Source organism: Mustelus asterias, chromosome 3 (assembly GCF_964213995.1).
Source record: "Mustelus asterias chromosome 3, sMusAst1.hap1.1, whole genome shotgun sequence".
NCBI lineage: Eukaryota > Metazoa > Chordata > Chondrichthyes > Carcharhiniformes > Triakidae > Mustelus > Mustelus asterias.
In genome coordinates this window covers 148654839-148674729 of record NC_135803.1, presented here as the reverse complement: position 1 = coordinate 148674729, position 19891 = coordinate 148654839, and the positions used below count along the sequence as shown (strand labels likewise).

General features: G+C 40.9%; 1 protein-coding gene across 1 annotated transcript in view; it reads left to right on the top strand.

Annotated features, from left to right (window-relative positions):
• emc3 (ER membrane protein complex subunit 3) overlaps positions 1-8933 on the top strand; it is a 37366-nt gene extending 28433 nt beyond the window's left edge. The window contains exons 7-8 of the mRNA XM_078209917.1: positions 1347-1429; positions 2573-8933. Coding sequence (XP_078066043.1) covers positions 1347-1429; positions 2573-2701 — 212 coding nt within the window. The 3' untranslated portion in view covers positions 2702-8933. The remainder of the gene's footprint in view (positions 1-1346; positions 1430-2572) is intronic.
• The last annotated feature ends 10958 nt before the right edge of the window (positions 8934-19891 follow it).

The following is a 19891-nucleotide window of genomic DNA, read 5'->3' as shown; positions in this document are numbered from 1 at the left end:
TGGAGTGAAGGCTGAGGAAGCAATGATGGTGTTTTACTCTTCTTGCACAGCCATCCCACCCCCAACACCCTACTCACTTACGAGCCAATTTTGGAATCTAGATAGATAATTGCCCTGGCCTCATGTTGCTGTTGTGGATTAGGTTTGACCTCTAAGTTTGTTGATCTAGGTTGGCATCAACAACCATTCTGATCAGAACAAATCAGGCAGGGTTCCAGCTGGAAAGTATGTGGATGTTGTGAGAATGGGACCAGACTTGGCTGTCTATGATAAAATAGGAAATTTTGATTTTTAAGTGCAAGTTTCTTACTGGTATACTTGAAAACAACACAAGTCAATGGCTTGAGGAAGAGGTAAAATTGCGGGGGGGGGGGGGGGGGGGGGAGGTTAGAAAATTTGGTATATAACCAATGATTTTAACCAGATATCAGTTAGAATATTCCAAAACAATGGCATAACTCTTAGCTGCAGGAGTTGCAAACGTATATTCGATAAATTGTGAATTTCCAACCTTGAAATCTTCCACTTTTCTGGTCTGGAACATGTGATGGAAAATTAGTGGCTGGGTCAACAAGCAATGGTACCTTGGCATCAACAATTGACATGACCAAATTATTCGCCCTCCCTTCAGGCAGAAAGTGATGGGTTGGTGATTATGATCTGATTGCATCAGCAGGGAAAGTAATGAAACAGCCTATGAACTGTGGAGCCTCAGTTCTGTATTTGTGTTCAACAACAAATTATTTGGAAGAGTGGAGATACAACTTTGGGCTTGTGTCTAAATCATTAGTGTATACTGATGTGTGTTAAAGATAAAATGTCAGTCTTTTTTATTTTCACTCTGATTGCAGCTTGGGAATGTGGGTTGATAATTTAGCAAGAATTTGTTTTATTTTTAAAGACGGCTAACTTGATCACTTCAGTAAGTAGTCCTAGAGTCCTCACCTGATGGAAGGGGCAATGTTCCGAAAGCTCGTGCTACCAAATAAACCTGTTGGACTTTAGCCTGGTGTTGTGAGACTACTTACTGTGCCCACCCCAGTCCAACGCCAGCAACTCCACATCTTAATCACTTCACAAATTGCCAATTTTTAGAGAGATTTTTGGTTGCTGCAAGAAATAAATTGATTTTGAAAGCATCTTATTGATTGAGGGGTTCACAACACATGACAAATAAACCATATTTGCATTGAACAACTTGCTATATAATGTGTATACGCTTCTGGAATGAATGGGGCAAAACACAAACGTTTCCTTATTGGACCTTTTAAGTGGTTTTGTCTTTTTTTTCACTTTGACATTGAATCCAGTGAATTCAAATTATCCTTTTTTTTACCTCTTTGCAGCTGCAGACCAGTCTCGAGTTATGCAAGAGCAGATGACAGGTGCTGCCATGGCAATGCCTCCTGATACAAATAAAGCTTTTAAGGTATGCTATTTTACATACGTTTTAATTCTATATTCTATAATATAGGAAATATCCCTCGACGGACCCTTGATCATTGTCCTGAGCTAAATTCACTGCCACTTTGGAACTGGGGAGGAGGTGGTCCTTCTGGAAAATAAGAGATGTAAAATAATTTTTAGGTTTTTAAAAAAAAATTTGTTTATAAGTGTTTCATTTGTAACCTTATTTCAACGCATCTTCCATTGAGCTGTGGCGGTGAATGGATTTGTTGCCATAGGAACTTTGAGACTGGGCTGTGGTGATCTCTGCAAAGATTGTCTTGGCAATCATTTTGCATTTCCCCAGTGCGCAGACGTGTCTCCCTAACAGATGGTACAAAATTGAAACTTCACCAAATGTGACAAAAATGGGAGATGAATTGGAGCAGCATTTGTGGCAGGAAAGAAGTTTGTAAGACAGGGCTTTCAGTGAGTAAAGCATTCTTCCCAAAACATGCCTGCAGACGTTCATTTCTGCATATGTGGACTTTGATGTGGAGATGCCGGCGTTGGACTGGGGTAAGCACAGTAAGAAGTCTCACAACACCAGGTTAAAGTTGAACAGGTTTATTTGGCAGCACTAGCTTTCGGAGTCTCAGGCTCCTTCATCAGGTGAGTGTGGAGATTGACATTCCCCAATGTTGAAAGTAATGACTGAGAAACAAAATTATTGGACTTGGTTCTTGAGGATCTCGTGTTCAAATGTATCACGTGGAACCATCAAGATAAAATCCCAGGGTTGATCTGTGCGAACTTATTTGCTGTCAACTGTACTAACAGTTGGGGGAGGGTACATTTCACCTTCTGTTCCTGATCACCGTCAAATGGCTTTTGCTGAAAATTGTTCATGGAGAGGTGAGAAAAGTGCATGGACAAGTGAGAGGTTTTATGTTCTGTATTCAAGGAGCGTGCCAGCATTAACTTGTTCGCGAAAAATGGCTAAAAGTAGTCTCTTAGGCATTTGTGTGCCCCCCAGTACGCATGAGCACTTTTAAAGAGAGAATGGGGAAACATGAAAAGGGAAGAAAACAAAAGTTGGGATACTTTGTGCAATCAGCAATGCAAAATTAAAAGTGGGGGAATTTTAATACTTAATATTGTGTGCCTCGTGTTTTTTATTCTGTAGGCTGAATGGGAAGCTTTGGAAATCTCGGATCATCAGTGGGCCTTAGAAGAGGTTGAAGAGGAACTCATGTCCAAGGACCTTAATTTTGAAGGGATGTTCAGCAAAGATATGGAAACATCGATGTTCTGAAGCACCCTAACCAGTGCCCCCCCCCATCATAACCTCCTGCTACCTTAACTTGTGTTTGTAGTAAGACTGACATTTCTCCTGAAGTCTTAAAAAAATTCACTTGAAAGCATTAGAAAGGTTTGTTACAGCTTCAAGTTACACAAACCACTAATTTGATATTTTATTGTGAATTTGAAAGTTCACTGTAAGTCAGTATCTTGAACTGATACTAGACAAGAATAGATTGTGTTGTTCATTCCAACACCGTAGGAATTGACTCTCATTCGTCCATAAAAGTGCAAGTTACTTAGAAGTCCATGGTGTCTATGACCAAATGTACTGAATCCACTCTTGTTGATAGAAGTGTGAAACATTATACTATCCCCATGTAGGTAAGTGTGTTTCTTTCGGATAACGCCTGCAGTTGCAGTATGTCATTGGTCAAAAGTTCAGAAGTGAACTGCATTCTGTGTCTGTATGTTGGCATCTATCAAGTTCACTATTTTTCTGTATTATTAATGCAATTGGGAGTAAACAGCTCAATTTGAGGTTTATTTTGTCGGACACTGTGTTGATAATCTTGGTTGATGTATTGAAAAGTTGTGTAGGTTACATAATGCAGAGTTGGGCTTTCTCTGGTGGATAGGAAACTATTTTGTGTCCAGCATAAACAGCCCCAATTAATCCAACATAACTGGTTTTTATTAAAAACAAATTCAACTAAAGTTTCTTCAAAGCTGAGTTTCTTGGCCCTGCAGACTCACGGAAATTGCGTTACCACAAGAAACGGCAACTAGAGATGTCAAACATTAAATACACCCTTGCATAGCCATTACCATCAATATAATTGTACATTGCTGCTTGGCTTCCCTATTCCTGTAATTTCACCTCTTATTGCCATTATAAATTGGTAACCCATAGATGACTGCTTATTGTCATCATGCAAGGAAGAAAATCACTATTTGACCATCAAATGTTGAAGTGCTGCTAGCAATATTCCACAGCAACATTTTATTTTGTTATTTGCTTGAAAAATGTAAGCTGGCTGAATTCTAGGCCACCTGTGTGCAGGAAAGCAGGCAGGTGGGCACATAAGGAATGTCGTGTCATTGGTGGATTTCCCACCTTGCCTATTCTACCATGGTGGAGGAGGCATCAGGTGGGTTGCCTACCCATGACCCAATTGAAGCCTTGAGTGGGGAAATTATTGCCGATTCAGGGTCTTATTCAACTGCTGCTTTGCCTTAACGGGTGACTGGAGAGGCCAGCACTTGTGCAGCCCAGCAGGTTTAACCCTGCGGATGCTAGTCAGTTGAAGGGAGGGGATGTCTCTTGCCAGGCACCCTGCCCCAGTGCCAATTGGAAGCCCCTCCCTACAATTCTTGCTCATCACAACTACTATCACCCCATCCCCAGGGCCTGGTGGCCTCAATGTCTGGGTCCATCTGGCACCAGCAGCGGCCATCGCTCCTGTGGCATTGCGGACGTGCAAAGCTGCTGGTCTCCCACTGCCTGGCCGGCTTGAGGCAGGACTTCCCCCTGGAAGTGGACACTAGTCCTGTCTCCTACTAAAGGGCCATCACCTGAAAATTCAAAGCTGGGCAAGATGGCTAAGCAGAGATGGACTCTTCCAGCATTTATGCTGGGGTGCAGGGAGCCCAACCTCGGAATATAATCAGCCCTCTGTTTCAGCATTTTGAAATATCCCGTTTACTAACAACACAGCTTGAAGTTCATTTATTCGGTACATGTGTTTTTCTGACATAATATCACCTATTTATGCTTGGCATAGGCTGAGCAAAAACTGGCTGCTGCACCACCCCCCCCCCCCCCCGTATTCCTGTATAGTGTAAGTGAATATCTGAGCTATACATAAAGTCCCAAATTCACTTTCAGTCTTTGTCATTAGCTGATTTCAGCCATGTTGGCAATAAGAAAACTTCAATGTTCCCAACCTACTTTGTTTGGAGGAAAGATCACCCAGGGTTCCCATTCCTGACCACTACCTAACAACCCATGCTGAAAATACACACCTATGTGAATATTGGGTTTGGACAGTTTTAAGCAGAATCGTGGTGCACTTTGATAGCACACTGAAGATTGGGCAGCAACTAAAAGCAAAATACTGCGGAAGCTGAGTATCTGAAATAAAAACAGAACATGCTGGAAAAATGCAGCTGATCAGACAGTATCTGTGGGGAGAGAAACAGAGTTATCGTTTCAAGTCCAATATGATTCTTTGAGCAACAATTTGTTTGCCAACAAGTGAGAAAACTCCTCGAAGAATATAAAAAGAATTGACTTCCTAGACTTTGTCTTCAAAATGTACCCAGCAGTTTCTGACATGGTAGCTCTGATTCTGGGGAAACCCTTAGTAAGAGGTTAAAGGCAAAAATTGTTTTTTTTTTATGCACTTGGCATTAAGCTGTCAAATTCATACTGATTTTTCTGCATTTTTGAATTGGTCCAGCAGTCAGAACTAGGACTGAGGTTGGTTCTGCACCAAATCATAAAAAAATAGCATTCTCATTGTTTTCAAAACTAACATGAAGTTTGGTCTAAGCTTGTGCATGAATCGAACTTTCCTTTTGTATGTCTAAGAGTTTAAGTTTGTAAGCTTTTGCTTCCAGGTGTGACTTCTGGCATGGCTCAGATGCAAACTGTCTTAACAAAAGAGTGGTTTATGTGTACACTCTGGCATTGGCTCACGACAAATGTTGCATTTGACCCTCCATTTTGCTTTCCCATTTATTTTCTTCCCGATGATTTTCCATCTTTTCCTTGATGGCTAGGATTGGATATGGTTTTGCAGATGCAGTTAGCCCTCGTGGGCATTCTTCACTTTTTTTATGCCTAGAAACTGAGTGGCGATAAAGAATTTAACAATTACCGAGGGGCATCAAAGTTGAGCTGAATCCTTTTTGCTTTTCATTCCCAACACCCTACCAGTTTGTCAAGATTCTGATGCTAATGCAAATCATGCCTCTACGCCACTCGAGTTGAGTTTGGTGAACACGAGCAATTGAACTCGATCCATTCATAGCTCTGTACTGCACCTGGCAATATCACTGCAGCCTGAGCCACCTGGGAAATCTGTGTGGTTCATGTTTCTTTTGAAAGGCTGCTTGATTTTTGTTTAATAAGTGAACTGCATGTTACTGTCATGTTTATTGGCTGCCATGAATGAGGTTAAAATCCCATGTGTTTTCTGTTGATTACAATATTAAATGAGTGACCCTTTGTGCACCAACCAGATAAGTTGCTGTGCATTTTGCTGACTATCATATTAAAGCAATGCATTAACGTTCCAGTTAGAATCTCTCTCAGTTTGCATTGTACCCAAATTTGGATGGTATCTTACTTTGGTTGAGCATTTTTTTATTTTGCCAGAGTTGCTCACTTGCACCTTGTGCTGCTGCTCTGTAAATCAGAATGATTATGTACTGTGGACCCCTACTTGTTCATGGATTCTATAAGTTGCGACAAGAGGCATGCAAAAAGCACCATGTGGTCTTCTTTTAAGTGGGTAAGTCCAAAACAAGATGACGGCCTCTTTTTGGTAAGAGGCAACCTTGTGTTTTCTTTGATCTTTCCAAACAACCAATTCTGAGCTGGCGGTTAGATGAGCAAGTATAATGAATCCTGTGTGGTGAAATTTCATACATTTGACTTGGAAGTAACTTGTACAGCAGTGTGACATACAAACTGAATTTGACTTACTTCATTCAAATCTTGTACACTGTCGCTGGCCACCCGATCAGCACTATCCGTTTCTCACTGTTTCCGGCACTGAAACATTGGCGTTCAACTTTGGCTCCCGCATCTTTTGATCCAACACCATGTTTTAGTACCTCTGATAGGAAGGTCAAGAGCCGAATGGTTAAATTTGTATGTGTAGTTTTGGAAAAAAAAAACCTTCCCAAAATATTCAGCAATATCCTAATCCTATTATTCCCTAGCACGATATCTAGTTATCTGCAGTTAAATTGTGAAAACGTGTTCAGTTCAGTGCTATTGCTTTAGTTTCAAATATCAGTTTTGAGCGTGTGAAAAGAGGTTTATTGCCTTTTCATTCCTGGATAAAAGAAAGGAGTTGTCTTCGACCTGACCAAAAGCTTGCTTTTATTGTTGGCCAACATTAATTTAAAGTCCACTTTTATAGTTTTAATGTTTGGTTGGATGTTCATTATAAAAATTACATTTCTGGTAGGTGTAATAATCAGTCATATGCTTTGTGTTATGAGTTAAAGAACAGCAGTGACATTTCTGACAAAATTCCTCTTTCGTTGAATCATTTTGCAACTTAAGAGTCTCAGTGCTCCCTGACTTCCAAACAAATGACTCTGGTTCACAGTTTTCATTCTGAAACTACTTTTAAGCCCATTCTTGAATTCAGGGAAGTTAATAAATTAGATTTTTAAAAAAAGATTGTAATCTCTGGTACCTGTAGTATGAGTAGTTAAATGTATTTTCTGTATTAATACAGGTGTCTCTGTAGGTGTGATTTTTTTTTTTCCCCATAGAATCCCTACAGTGCAGAATGAGGCCATTCGGCCCACCGAGTTTACACCAACCACAATCCATCCCAGCCCTTATTCCCATAACCCTGCTGGTCCCCCAAACACTAAGTGGCAATTTAGCATGGCCAATCAACCTAACCTGCACATCCTTGAAGTGTGGGAGGAAACCGGAGGAAACCCATGCAGACACGGGGAGAATGTGCAAACTCCACACAGGCAGTGACCCAAGATGGGAATCGAACCAGGGTCCCTGGCGCTGAGATAATAGTGCTAGCCACTCTGCCACAATGCTGTACCTACCACTGTGCCACCGTGCCACTGTGCTGCCCCAACTGAAGTAATTTCTGGAGTAAATACCAAATTGTAATAGGTTATTGACTGAGGCATAATAAAACCAGCATGCTGGCACAGTGGTTAGCACTGCTGCCTCACAGCACCAGGGACCCCAAGTTCAAATCCCGGCTTGGGTCACTGTCTGTGCGGAGTCTGCATGTTCTCCCCGTGTCTGCGTGGGTTTCCTCCGGGTGCTCCGGTTTCCTCCCACAGTCCGAAAGACGTGCTGGTTAGGTGCATTGGCCATGCTAAATTCTCCCTCAGTGTACCTGAACAGGCGCCAGAGTGTGGCAACAAGGGGATTTTCACAGTAACTTCATTGCAATGTTAATGTAAATGTACTTGTGACACTAATAAATAAACTTAAACTTAAACCAGTGGCAGTTGACCTGAGCATTGATACAACTATCTGGTAGTTTTTTTTGTTTCAAACCACCACCTTAAAATTTTCTGATACATTTCTCTTAATGAATTTTGAAAGTTTTATTTTGTTTCTGGTTCGTGTTACTGAAACAATTGAGGTTGCTGAGGAAACTCGAATGTTTATTTGTCATTTCTTTTCCTTCCTCACTCTCAGAAGTTTGTCAGTTGGTGAAGTTGTAGAAACTATCCTCATCTGTTTATTATGCTGTTAAAAGTAATCAATGAACGTGGTCATGAAGTCTAACTGACAAATTCAGAGCAGAGAATCAAAACTTCACATTTGACCATTGATCCTAAGAAAGTTAAGTTTAAATTCAGCCAGGCTAATGGCTATCTCAAAGTTTGATGGTCGTCACAGTAATTTTAATTTAAGTGCAGAAGAGAACCGTTTTTGTGACAAAGACTATGAATAACTGTATACTCATGATTCAGGTTCAAAAATGAAGAATGGCCACAAAAGCAGTGTACCAGAAGACAGCTTTTGTTGACCTTTGCTAGGGTACACCTTCGGAAGAGAATGAAGTTTTTTTGATGGTGTGCAAATATGTTACTCGAGCACACTCCAGTTTGTCCTATCCCATGCCTAAGATTTGCTTTTGGTGCAACACCACCTCAGCTGCTATTACAATAGTTAATCGACAACTTTTCTAACCAAATACAGAAAAAAAACCCTGCTTTTCAAATATGTTGTTAAACTTTGTGCATGCTCTTCAATTATCAGACCTTCCTAAACCTTGTAGCCTACCTGGTTAAATGTGCACTCTGCTAGAATATGACTGGTCCTTATATGAATTGCTGACCTTTTTCATTATCAGGTTTGCAACTGTGTCTTTTTATATTGTGTAAAAAAAAAGTTCCCGTATTTAAGAACCCTATTCTCGGATAATATCTGCATATTATTTTGCAGACGAAAATAAGCAGTTTTGTATGAGATGTTATTTTCAATATGTGTTTAATAAAGTTTTTGAGTAAGAATACTTTTCAAGTGTAACATTATTTCTGATGGACTCAAGATGAGATGTAGTTTTTGTACAGTACTAGTGGAACTGGATAAACAGTAATAAATCTCCTATTCTAAGAGCATTTCGTTGCCAGAACTAAAACTGGTAGTATTTGGGTTTTTTTCAAATACAAACATTATGGTCACCTATTTGTACGACATATTGGGTTTACTGATTGTCTTTTGTTGAACCTATGGATAAATCATAGTTGTTGGGGATGAGAGATGACCTCGATCCTGGGTGCAGATATATCTGGCCACATATATTGCATTGAAAGCCAAGTGAGATGGATAGGTTGCCTTGTGTGCTGAGTGTTTGGCAGCCAGATCTCTCAACCTCAAACTAATTCAAGCTGGCTTTGGTTACATAACACCCTTGTGGTCGGTTGGTGGGCTTCATGTCTTCACAGATGTCAGGGTTAATGTTGCAAGATTTTAAGATGCTCTTTCGAGCAGTGTTTTTCAAAGTGGGGGTCGCGATCCTCGGATAGGTCATCATAGGATGTTGAAAAGTGGGTCACCAAAAATGATCCCCTGTTCAGAACCATCCCCCGCACACACACAGCTGAATATCCAAGGTGCAATGCACGTTTCCCCACTCCCTAGGCTCTAACTAATCAAATACTGCACAAACCAAATCTTTCCTGAGCGCTGTTGCCACTGGTACAACTCCTCCAATTAAACAGTTATATTCTGCCCAACACTGCCTCCTTCATACTCTGTTGTGAAAGCAAAAAGCAGATATTTGATCAAGGGCAATTAGCTCAGAGTATCTCTGCAGTTCTTTTGCTTGTCCCCACCCCACCTGCTGCCCCATTAAAACATGCAGTGGCTAAATTGGCAAAATTTTAACTCACTTTAAGAAGACTCCGTGTTTTGGTGATTATTTTCTCTCTCTTTTGAAACAAACAAAATGGAAACATGTTTCACTGACTTGTAAGTGAGCTCGGGCTAACTTGTTGCCCCTCTGTTGAGGGCTCCTTCTGGTTTGGAGACATTAGATTTCAATGCAACTCTTCCCCGGGCCATTCGGGAGACGAGAACAAAAACAGAAAATGCTGGAAAATCTCAGCAGGTCTGACAGCATCTGTGGGCAGAGAATAGAGTTAACGTTTCGAGTCAGGAATCAGGCCTCTCAGCAACAACTCCAAGTGTGACTGAAGACCACCAGCCCGGACTGCAAACGAAATGCTCTGGTCCACTTTAGACCCTGTTCGCACAGTCGGTAATCGGACCTTTGCAGTATAACCCACTTTCAACTGAACAATAAGAGAGGATTCACTCTGACCTGAACTATTTCTAAGAAACAAGAAATCGCACAGACTGCAATCATGTTCCACTCCAATAGAATTTCCAACGTTCCCAACCAACCTGCATTCAGTCCCATTGTTGATGAAAACATAACAGTGCAGTACAACATTCTAATTGAACCCATGCGTAACCATTCCCATCTATTTGTGAATACAGAACATATCAACTTAATTTCAGTGCATGCTGTACCAGGAAACACTATTTAAAAGACCCAACATTTTATTCAAAACATTTGGTTAAAATGGGTCGTTGGGAAATAAGTTTTTAAAAAGCACTGCTTTCGAGTACCTTTATAGCATTTTAATCTATCTCCATTGCTTAGCTGCAGCTTACAGTAGAAAATGGGAATCTTCTACCCAGGTGTAGAAATGGTGAGTTTAGACCAAATCATACCTTTCTCATAGTTGCATCAATTTAATTTAGAGTGCAGTGATTAATGACAATCTTGGGCATCTACTCTGCAACTTGATGTTAATGATGCATCATAGACACTGCCAGTAGAATTGGTTAAGTCACCTGAGCAAGGTAATTGGATGGCAATAGGCTGTCCTGAAGTGTTTCAGCAAGTCATTGTCAAACTTGACGATCATGTAGTTTTCAGCATTATGTTTGCTTTAGCACATGGCTGATGAAGAAGGTGCTGCCATCAGCTAAGACAATGGAGGTAGACCGATAAAATGCTATAAAGGTACTCGAAAGCAGTGTGTTTTAAAAACTTGTTTCCCGCCGACCCATTTTAACCAAATGTCTTGAATAAAATGTTGGGTCTTTTAAATAGTGTTTCCTAGTACAGCATGCACTGAAATTAAGTTACTATGTTCTGCATTCACAAATAGACGGGAATGGGTGCGCATATTCAATTAGAATGTTGTACTGCTCTGTTATGTTTTAATCAACAATGGGAGTGAATGCAGGTTGGTTGGGAACGTTGGAAATTCTATTGGAGTGAGTGGAACATGATCTCGAGCAATATCACAGAAAACAGCATGTTTTGAGTAGCATTGGGCCAAAATCAGAACTTCGTTTGACAGTCATGACTGAAATTCACAACTGAAAACAGTGACCACACATGACTTCAATCTATTACTTGGTCCTTCGTGCCAACATACATTTATTGGGAAATGTTCACAACTCTAGTTGGGCTTGAAATTTAGATAAATCATCCCACAGTCCATTGTTCAACAAATCTAATACCTTTCTCAAGATAACAAAAATCTCATATTCTGCGCTGCACTTTTTTTTTCTAGAGAAAATATCATCTTTGATATTCTGTTACCAATCTGAAATTGCTTTGGTTTTTCTAGATTTCCCTTTTCACTCCAGCTGTTGATTCAGTATCTTAAGTAGGCTAAAGAGTAGGCACTCTTGCTTACGGTAAGGTCATGCAAGTGGCAATGTGATTAATAACCAGTTAATCTGTTTTGGATGGTATTAGTCAGGACACAGGTTCCTCATGTACTTTGAATAGTGCAATAAGATCTTTTAGGTTTACCTGTCGGAACATCTCCTGGAGCAGCAATCATGCAGCAGATCCATGAATGTTGGTACATGTGAGGTCATCCATTTTGGTAGGAATAACAGCAAAATGGACTATTATTTAAATGGTAAAAAAATTGCAGCTTGCTGCTTTGCAAAGGGACCTGGGTGTCCTTGTGCAAGAATCACAAGGAGTTGGTTTGCAGGTGCAGCAGGTAATTAAGAAAGCAAATGGAATTTTGACTTTCATTGCTAGAGGGGATGGAGTTTAAAAACAGCAAGGTTATGTTGCAGCTGTATCGGGTGCTGGTGAGGCCACACCTGGAATACTGTGTAGTTTTGGTCTCCTTACTTGAGAAAGGATATACTGGCACTGGAGGGGGTGCAGAGGAGATTCACTAGGTTGATTCCGGAGTTGAGAGGGTTGGCTTACGAGGAGAGACTGGGGCTGTACCCATTGGAAATTTATAAGAATGAGGGAAGATCTTATAGAAACATAGAAGATTATGAAGGAAATAGATAAGGTAGAAGCAGGGAAGTTGTTTCCACTGGCGGGTGAAACTAGAACTAGGGGGCATAGCCTCAAAATAAGGGGGAGCAGATTTAGGACTGAGTTGGGGAGGAAATACTTCACACAAAGGGTTGTGAATCTGTGGAATTCCCTGCCCAGTGAAGTAGTTGAGGCTACCTCATTGAATGTTTTTAAGACAAGGATAGGTACATTTTTGAACAGTAAAGGAATTAAGGGTTATGGTGAGCGGGCGGGTAAGTGGAGCTGAGTCCACGAAAAGATCAGCCATGATCTTATTGAATGGCGGAGCAGGCTCGAGGGGCCAGATGGCCTACTCCTGCTCCTAGTTCTTATGTTCTTATGATGCTAAATAATGTGCTTAACTCAAAACATTCTGACTTGAAAATGAGAGTACAATTCTAAAGCAGATTGATAGTACTAGGGAAAGAGGGGAAAATTATTTTGAAAAGAGATTGCGTGACTAGTTTAAAAAAACTTCCACTCCTGAAGCTGGCCTCAAAGGTGGCAAAAGTGTGACTTAGACAATTAATTGAGCCTTTCTTCATATCAATCCACAGTACAGATCATTATTGTAGAAAGTGAAAATTTCACATTGCTGTAGCTTTGATCTATCCACAGTCAGATATAGCATGGGAACATTTGGACATAATTGCATTCTGTTTCCTGGTGCTGATGGCTCTCGCTTTAAGAATAAAAAACCTTTTAAAAGTCTGGTTTGATGATGCAATACAAATGCATCTTGCTTAAAATCCATGTCTACATTCTGATGAGTTTCCTACCACGGTGGGTTGCTTTGGAAGAGAGGTTGGACAGAGCTGAGATACTTCAACACAGTGGACAGAGTGGTGAAGAAAGCATTCAGCATGCTTGGTTTCATTGGTCAGAACACTGAATACAGAAGTTGGGACATCTTGTTGAAGTTCTACAAGACATTGGTAAGGCCATACTTAGAATACTGTGTACAGTTTCTATTATAGGAAGGATATTATTAAACTAGAAAGAGTGCAGAAGAGATTTACTAGGATGCTACCAGGACTTGATGGTTTGAGTTATAAGGAGAGGCTGGATAGACTGGGACTTTTTTCTCTGGAGCGTAGAAAGCTGAGGGGTGATCTTATAGAGGTCTATGAAATAATGCGGGGCATAGATCAGCTAGAGAGTGAATATCTTTTCCCAAAGGTAGGGGAGTCCAAAACTAGAGGGCATAGGTTTAAGGTGAGTGGGGAGAGATACAAAGGGTCCAGAGGGGCAATTTTTTCTCACAGGGTGGTGAGTGTCTGGAACAAGCTGCCAGGGTAGTAGTAGAGGCAGGTACAATTTTGTCTTTTAAAAAGCATTTAGATAGTTACATAGGTAAGATGGGTCTAGAGGGATATGGGCCAAATGTGGGCAATTGGGACGAGCTTAGGGGTTTAAAATAAAGGGCAGCATAGACAAGTTGGGCCAAAGAGCCTGTTTCCATGCTGTAAACCTCTATGACTCTAACAGAGAAAAAGACCAAAATCCCCACCATTAAACACTTAAATTTATCTAGAGTATATGAATAATGAGCGAATAGAGTCTATGCCTTTAAAAACTCTGTAATTAAGCCCATATAGAACAAACGTGATTAACCAGCAATTTCATTTTATCGAAATTGGCTAAGATCTATAGAGGCCGAGTCCAAAAATATTGGGTTTTTTTTAGGTTGTCTGAAATATTTTCCTTTTTGAGCATTACAATTGACTACCTCCATTATTCTTAAGCACTTGAGAGGTTAAATCGGTACAGAAGCATAATCATATTGTTCACTAAACAGTTTCATATTGTATGGTCATGCGATCTCAATTTTATTGATTTATTGACTGTACAAATGTTATTGACAGTATATAATGTGCAATTACTTAACATCTAAAATGTAAATCAACATGTATTCATCTTCTATTTAACATCCTTCCCTTAAGCAATGCTGTGACATCCACGCATCTGTATGCATATAATTTTAATGTAATCTCATGTTTCACTTCTGAGGAATACCAGTTTGGCTACTACTTTGCTGGTATGGTTACTTTTTGCTGTTTCTATAGCAGTGACTGGCTGTCGTGTCTTGGATCATGTGCAATTCTTCGGCCGGCAAGGTGACATCATCTGTAAAATCCAGGCCAGTCAACTGGTGGCATTGCCACGGGATGCCAAAATCTGCACCTACAGTGGCCTTCCTCATGAGGTAATTGATAACCAAGAGGAAAAGGAATGGAGAAATTGTGCAACCTTACCATACACAATGTTGAAGTCCATGTGCTCGGCTTTTCAAGAAGGCAAGACACTACCTGGGCTGGAGAGACAGAAATTGCAATGGGCCAATGGTGGAGTGTTGCTGCCTATTTTCCTGCACAGGACTAGAGGAATGAAATCCAAGTCTGAGAAATACATGCTATTGTCTGATACAGCTGTAGTTAGTCTTTATTTAAAAGTTACTTTATAATTGAGTTGATTTGTTTGTGTTCTTGCATGCTTATAGATGTAATATATTCCCTAACTCCCAGATTGTTTGTGCAGTGCTTCAAAAGGCTAGTCATGGCACGAATCAATTCCAGCCTCCCGGACTACCTCGATCCACTACAGTTTGCCTACCGCCGCAACAGGTCCACAGCAGATGCCATCTCCCTGGCCCCGCACTCAACCCTGGAACACCTAGATAACAAGGACACCTGTGTCAGACTCCTATTTATTGACTACAGCTCAGCCTTCAACACTCTTATTCCCAAGAAACTCATCTCCAAACTCCGTGACCTGGGCCTTGGCACCTCCCTCTGCGACTGGATCTTGTACTTCCTAACTTACAGACCACAATCAGTAAGGATAGGCAGCAACACATCCTCCATGATCATCCTCAACACCGGTGCACCACAAGGCTGTGTTCTCAGCCCCCTACTATACTCCTTATACACCTATAACTGTGTGGCCAAATTCCCCTCCAATTCGATTTTCAAGTTTGCTGACGACACCACCGTAGTGGGTCGGATCTCAAACAATGATGAAACAGAGTACAGGAATAAGATAGAGAATCTGGTGAATTGGTGCGGCAACAATAATCTCTCCCTCAATGTCAACAAAATGAAGGAGATTGTCATCGACTTCAGGAAGGGTAAAGGAGAACCTGCCCCTGTCTACATCAACAGGGACGAAGTAGAAAGGGTCGAGAGCTTCAAGTTTTTAGGTGTCCAACAACCTGTCCTGGTCTCCCCCCATGCTGACATATAGTTAAGAAAGTCCACCAACGCCTCTACTTTCTCAGAAAACTAAGGAAATTTGACATGTCAGCTAGAACTCTCACCAACTTTTACAAATGCACCATAGAAAGCATTCTTTCTGGTTGTATCACAGCTTGGAATGGCTCCTGCTCTGCCCAAGACTGCAAGAAACTACAAAAGGTCATGAATGTAGCCCAATCCATCACACAAACCAGTCTCTCATCCATTGACTCTGTCTACACTTCCTGCTGCCTCGGCAAAGCAGCCAGCATAATTAAGGACCCCATGCACGCCAGACATTCTCTCTTCCACTTTCTTCCATTGGGGAAAATATACAAAAGTCTGAGGTCACGCACCAACCAACTCAGGAACAGCTTCTTCCCTGCTGCCGTCAGACTTTTGAATGGATCTACCTTGTATTACGTTGAGCTTTCTCTACACCCTAGCTATGACTGTAACACATTCTGCACTCTCTGTACACTCTCTGTATAGATGAATTTAAGAGGCAGACAAATACATGGGCCATAAAAGAGGTAAAAGGATATATTGATGGGGTTGAATGAAGAAAGGTTGAAGGGTCTCGTGCACGGCATAAACTCCAGCATAGACCTGTTGTGCTGAATGGCCTTTTTCAGTCCTGTAAATACATGCTACCACGCAGATGGGAAGTAAATGTGCAGACTTTTGTTTTGGTAGTTCTCTGTTTAAGTAAAGAATTCATTCCATTTTCCCAATGGATACAGATCAAGAAATCTGACTTGTGAAAGAATTATCAATCATGGTTCCTGCTCTAATTCTTAGCTAATGCCTAAAGTTTTTAAATTTATTTATTAGTGTCACAGGTAGGCTTACATTAACAATTCAATGAAGTTACCATGAAAATCCCCTAGTTGCCACACTCTGGCATCTGTTCAGGTATACTGAGGGAGAATTTAGCATAGCCAATGCACCTAACCAGCATGTCTTTCGGACTGTGGGAGGAAGCCGGAACACCCGGAGGAAACCCACACAGACATGGGGAGAATGTGCAGACTCTGCACAGACAGTGACCCAAGCCGGGAATTGAACCAGGGTTCCTGGTTCTGTGAGGCAGCAGTGCTAACCACTATGCCACCTGATGGAAAATGATGAATACATGTTAAATAAGGACAACAGCTCATTGAGATTCGTTGTCCAGACTCGTGGATGAAGAATGGCTATTTAACAAGTTAGCAGAGGGCTACCAGTAACAGTGAAATTCTATCTGAGCAGCAGATAGAGTGAACTTACATTTATATGGTATGTCCATTCACACATTTAAGTGCTACAAAGTTTTTCAAACATAATCCAATCACTGTTACAGTCATCACTGTTTAGGAAAATGCAGCAGCTAACTTCCAAATAGCAAGGTCCCACAACAGCAGATAAATTTATGACCAGATAATCTGTCTTTGGTGGTTCAAGGACTTTTGGCTGGGAACAGTGTTTCTCGAATAACATCATGAAATATTTATATGTATTCTTGAGCAGAGAGACATAGTTGTGCTTTAATGTTTCATCCAAAAGATGGAACCTCAACACAGCAGCACTACCTAACTGCAGCACTGAAATGTTACATGTAGGACTTGAACCAACAATCTTTTGACTTGGAGGTGAGCTGTACGCATTCAGAGATAAGATGGAGGGAGGAAATTAAATGATACACAAGTGAAATATCAATTATAGCTCCAGCCCTAACCACAGATTTGCACTGGGATTATTATTAGCCCTCTGTGATTGATTCTCCCTCTAAAGCTACTAAAGTAACAAAGCAAAGTACCCATTGTATCTGGGGGACTTTCAAAAGCTAAACACAGCATTACTGTTTATTTCAATTATGAGAAATGCTTGTAATGTTTGTGAATTTTGGGTCTTTCATATTACTAACCATAAAAACATTGCAAACTGCACATTTTTGTCCCTACAACAGATTATGAATAGCATTTGTGCTTTGAGGTTCTTTAAGTACTTTATTATCCATCATGCCAACCTGTTTTATTTTCTCCTGCTGGCACCAGTGCGCAGCAAGTTGGTGCTCGAACCTGCTGAATCACAAGTTCAGGCCCATATCATGTCAGGGGGTCAATCTGAGACCAACCATTTCCTCTTCAGGAGAGAGAAATTGTTCATTGGTTTTATCCCGTACCACTTTTTGTGCTGCATTGGCAAATAGGTTGATTTCCCCACTTTCACTCAGACTGGGATCTAGTCTGGGAAGTTTTTTAAAAAGGTGTTGACTCTTCCTTTAAAAAATGATTTAGTGCATATAAAATTAACTTCATGTTGTACTATTTAAGTTTTTTTTCTATAACTATAGTAAGGCATTAATTTGAGATGAACTTCCTAGTATGGTGCTGGCTCTAATTTCTTTATTCATTCATGGGACATGGGCATCACTGGCGGGCCAGCATTTATTGCCCAACCCAAGTTGTCCTTGGAGGGCGGTTGAGAGTCAACCACATTGTTGTGGCTCTGGAGTCACATGTAGACCAGACTAAGTAAGGACAGCAGATTTCCTTCCCGAAAGGAGATTAATGAACCAGATGGGTTTTCCTGACAATCAGCAATTGGTTTCATGATCAGTTTTTAAAATTGAATTCAAATTCCACCATCTGCCTTGGCGGGATTCGAATCCGTGTCCCCAGAACATTAGCTGAGTTTCTGGATTAATAGTCTAGCGATAATACCACTAGGCCATCGTTGCCCCGGCAACTTAATTGATTCCACACATCAGTATTTGTCATTCAGTAATGATCTTGCAGGTTGTTTTGAAATATTCAAGGGGAAATTCTTTATTGTTACAAAACCTATACAGTAGGCTCTTAAATGTTTGATATTACTATAGGGCATGGGAAAAGGAAGTTCCACTTTTGTTTCACTCAGGAGGATGATGCTCCTGTACTATTTAAAAGACGAAAAATGTTTTATTTTAAATTCTGCAAAAACTTCAATCAAGTTGAATCCATTCATGTTCTAAATACTAGAAATTACAAAGCGAGAACTGAACCAGATACTCAAGTCATATTACAAATTGACTTTCAAGTTGCAAGGAAAATGGTTAAAAGCTAATTACTGCTGATGCTGGAATCTGAAACCAAAAGAAAGCAAAATGGTTAGTTTAATATCATGATATCTTACGGTATCATCACTGAGAGAGTGCAGTGACATAGAACTGAAACACTGAAGCAAAGGGCAGAATCTTGGAGGTCGAGGAAGGGCTCGCCAGGAAAATAGTGGGGAACTGTGATACGTTGGCTCCCTGATGCTTTCTTGACGCCAGGTAAGTTTCTTGTTGGGTGGGGGGGTCGGGAGGGGGGGGGGGGGGGGGGGGGAGAGAGGTGGGGGGTGCGCGGCAGCAGCAAAGGCTACACCTGTGTCCAAAAACTGCCATTGGAGTGGTTTCCCTTCCGCTCTCATTGCTGCCTGCTTGCCCTTGCTGTATAAGATTTTGCCTCTGGGGGTGTCCTTTAAAGTGTTCGTGAAGTCAACAGCCTGTTTCACCTCCCCCAGAAGGGTCGTGAAAGCTCTGGGGATGCTGGTCCTGTGATTGGACTGGCAGCATTGGAAGCCCACCCTCTTAAAAAAAGAAGCCGCCTCCAGGAAAATAGCTCTCTCAATCTGGCCCCCATCCAGGCCCAGTTCAAAATCCCTATTTCTTTTCCCAGTGTCAGAATCCCAAAGTCTGTGGGAAAATCCTGCTGTAAGTATAAAAATATGGATTTCCAGTTGTGATCTTACATACCATGTACCAATCTCGATAACATCATTGAGTGATGTACCAAGTAGAGACTTCACTGTATTTAAGAAAATAGTAGCCCACTGTGTTGATATGGTTGTTATTTTTGCAAACCAGTGATGGTCTATTATACTGGATGTAGCACTAGCTGTCCTTTGCAGAGAAGAGAGTTCATTTAAACAAGCAGAGATTCCAAACTAGGAAAACATGAGTATAACCATTTTGCTTGCAACTTGAAACCCAATTTTCAATTCTTAACAGACATTAATGATTCGGAGCACAAAACCTTTTGTACATATCAAGAGCCAATCTTTGGGAACAATTTGATTTACTGAGTTTGCTATCATGTTGTGAAATAGGCATCGGGTTTCCAGAATGATCCATAGGGCTTATATTATTGATTTCTCAGAAAATGCTGGTATTTAGTTTTGTAGATCAGTGTCAGTTGTGGGATTTAATTTGCTTGATATCTGTTTGTGTAACTTTACAGGTGTTTAGTTCTGCTTTGGCAGACATGCAAGCAAGGAGTTGTGATGGGAATCTTTAGGAAAGACTGCAAAAAAAAGTTAAATTTATTCTGTGTATTGGGTTCGTGTGTTCTAGAAAGCAAAAGCAACTGCAGAGAAGTG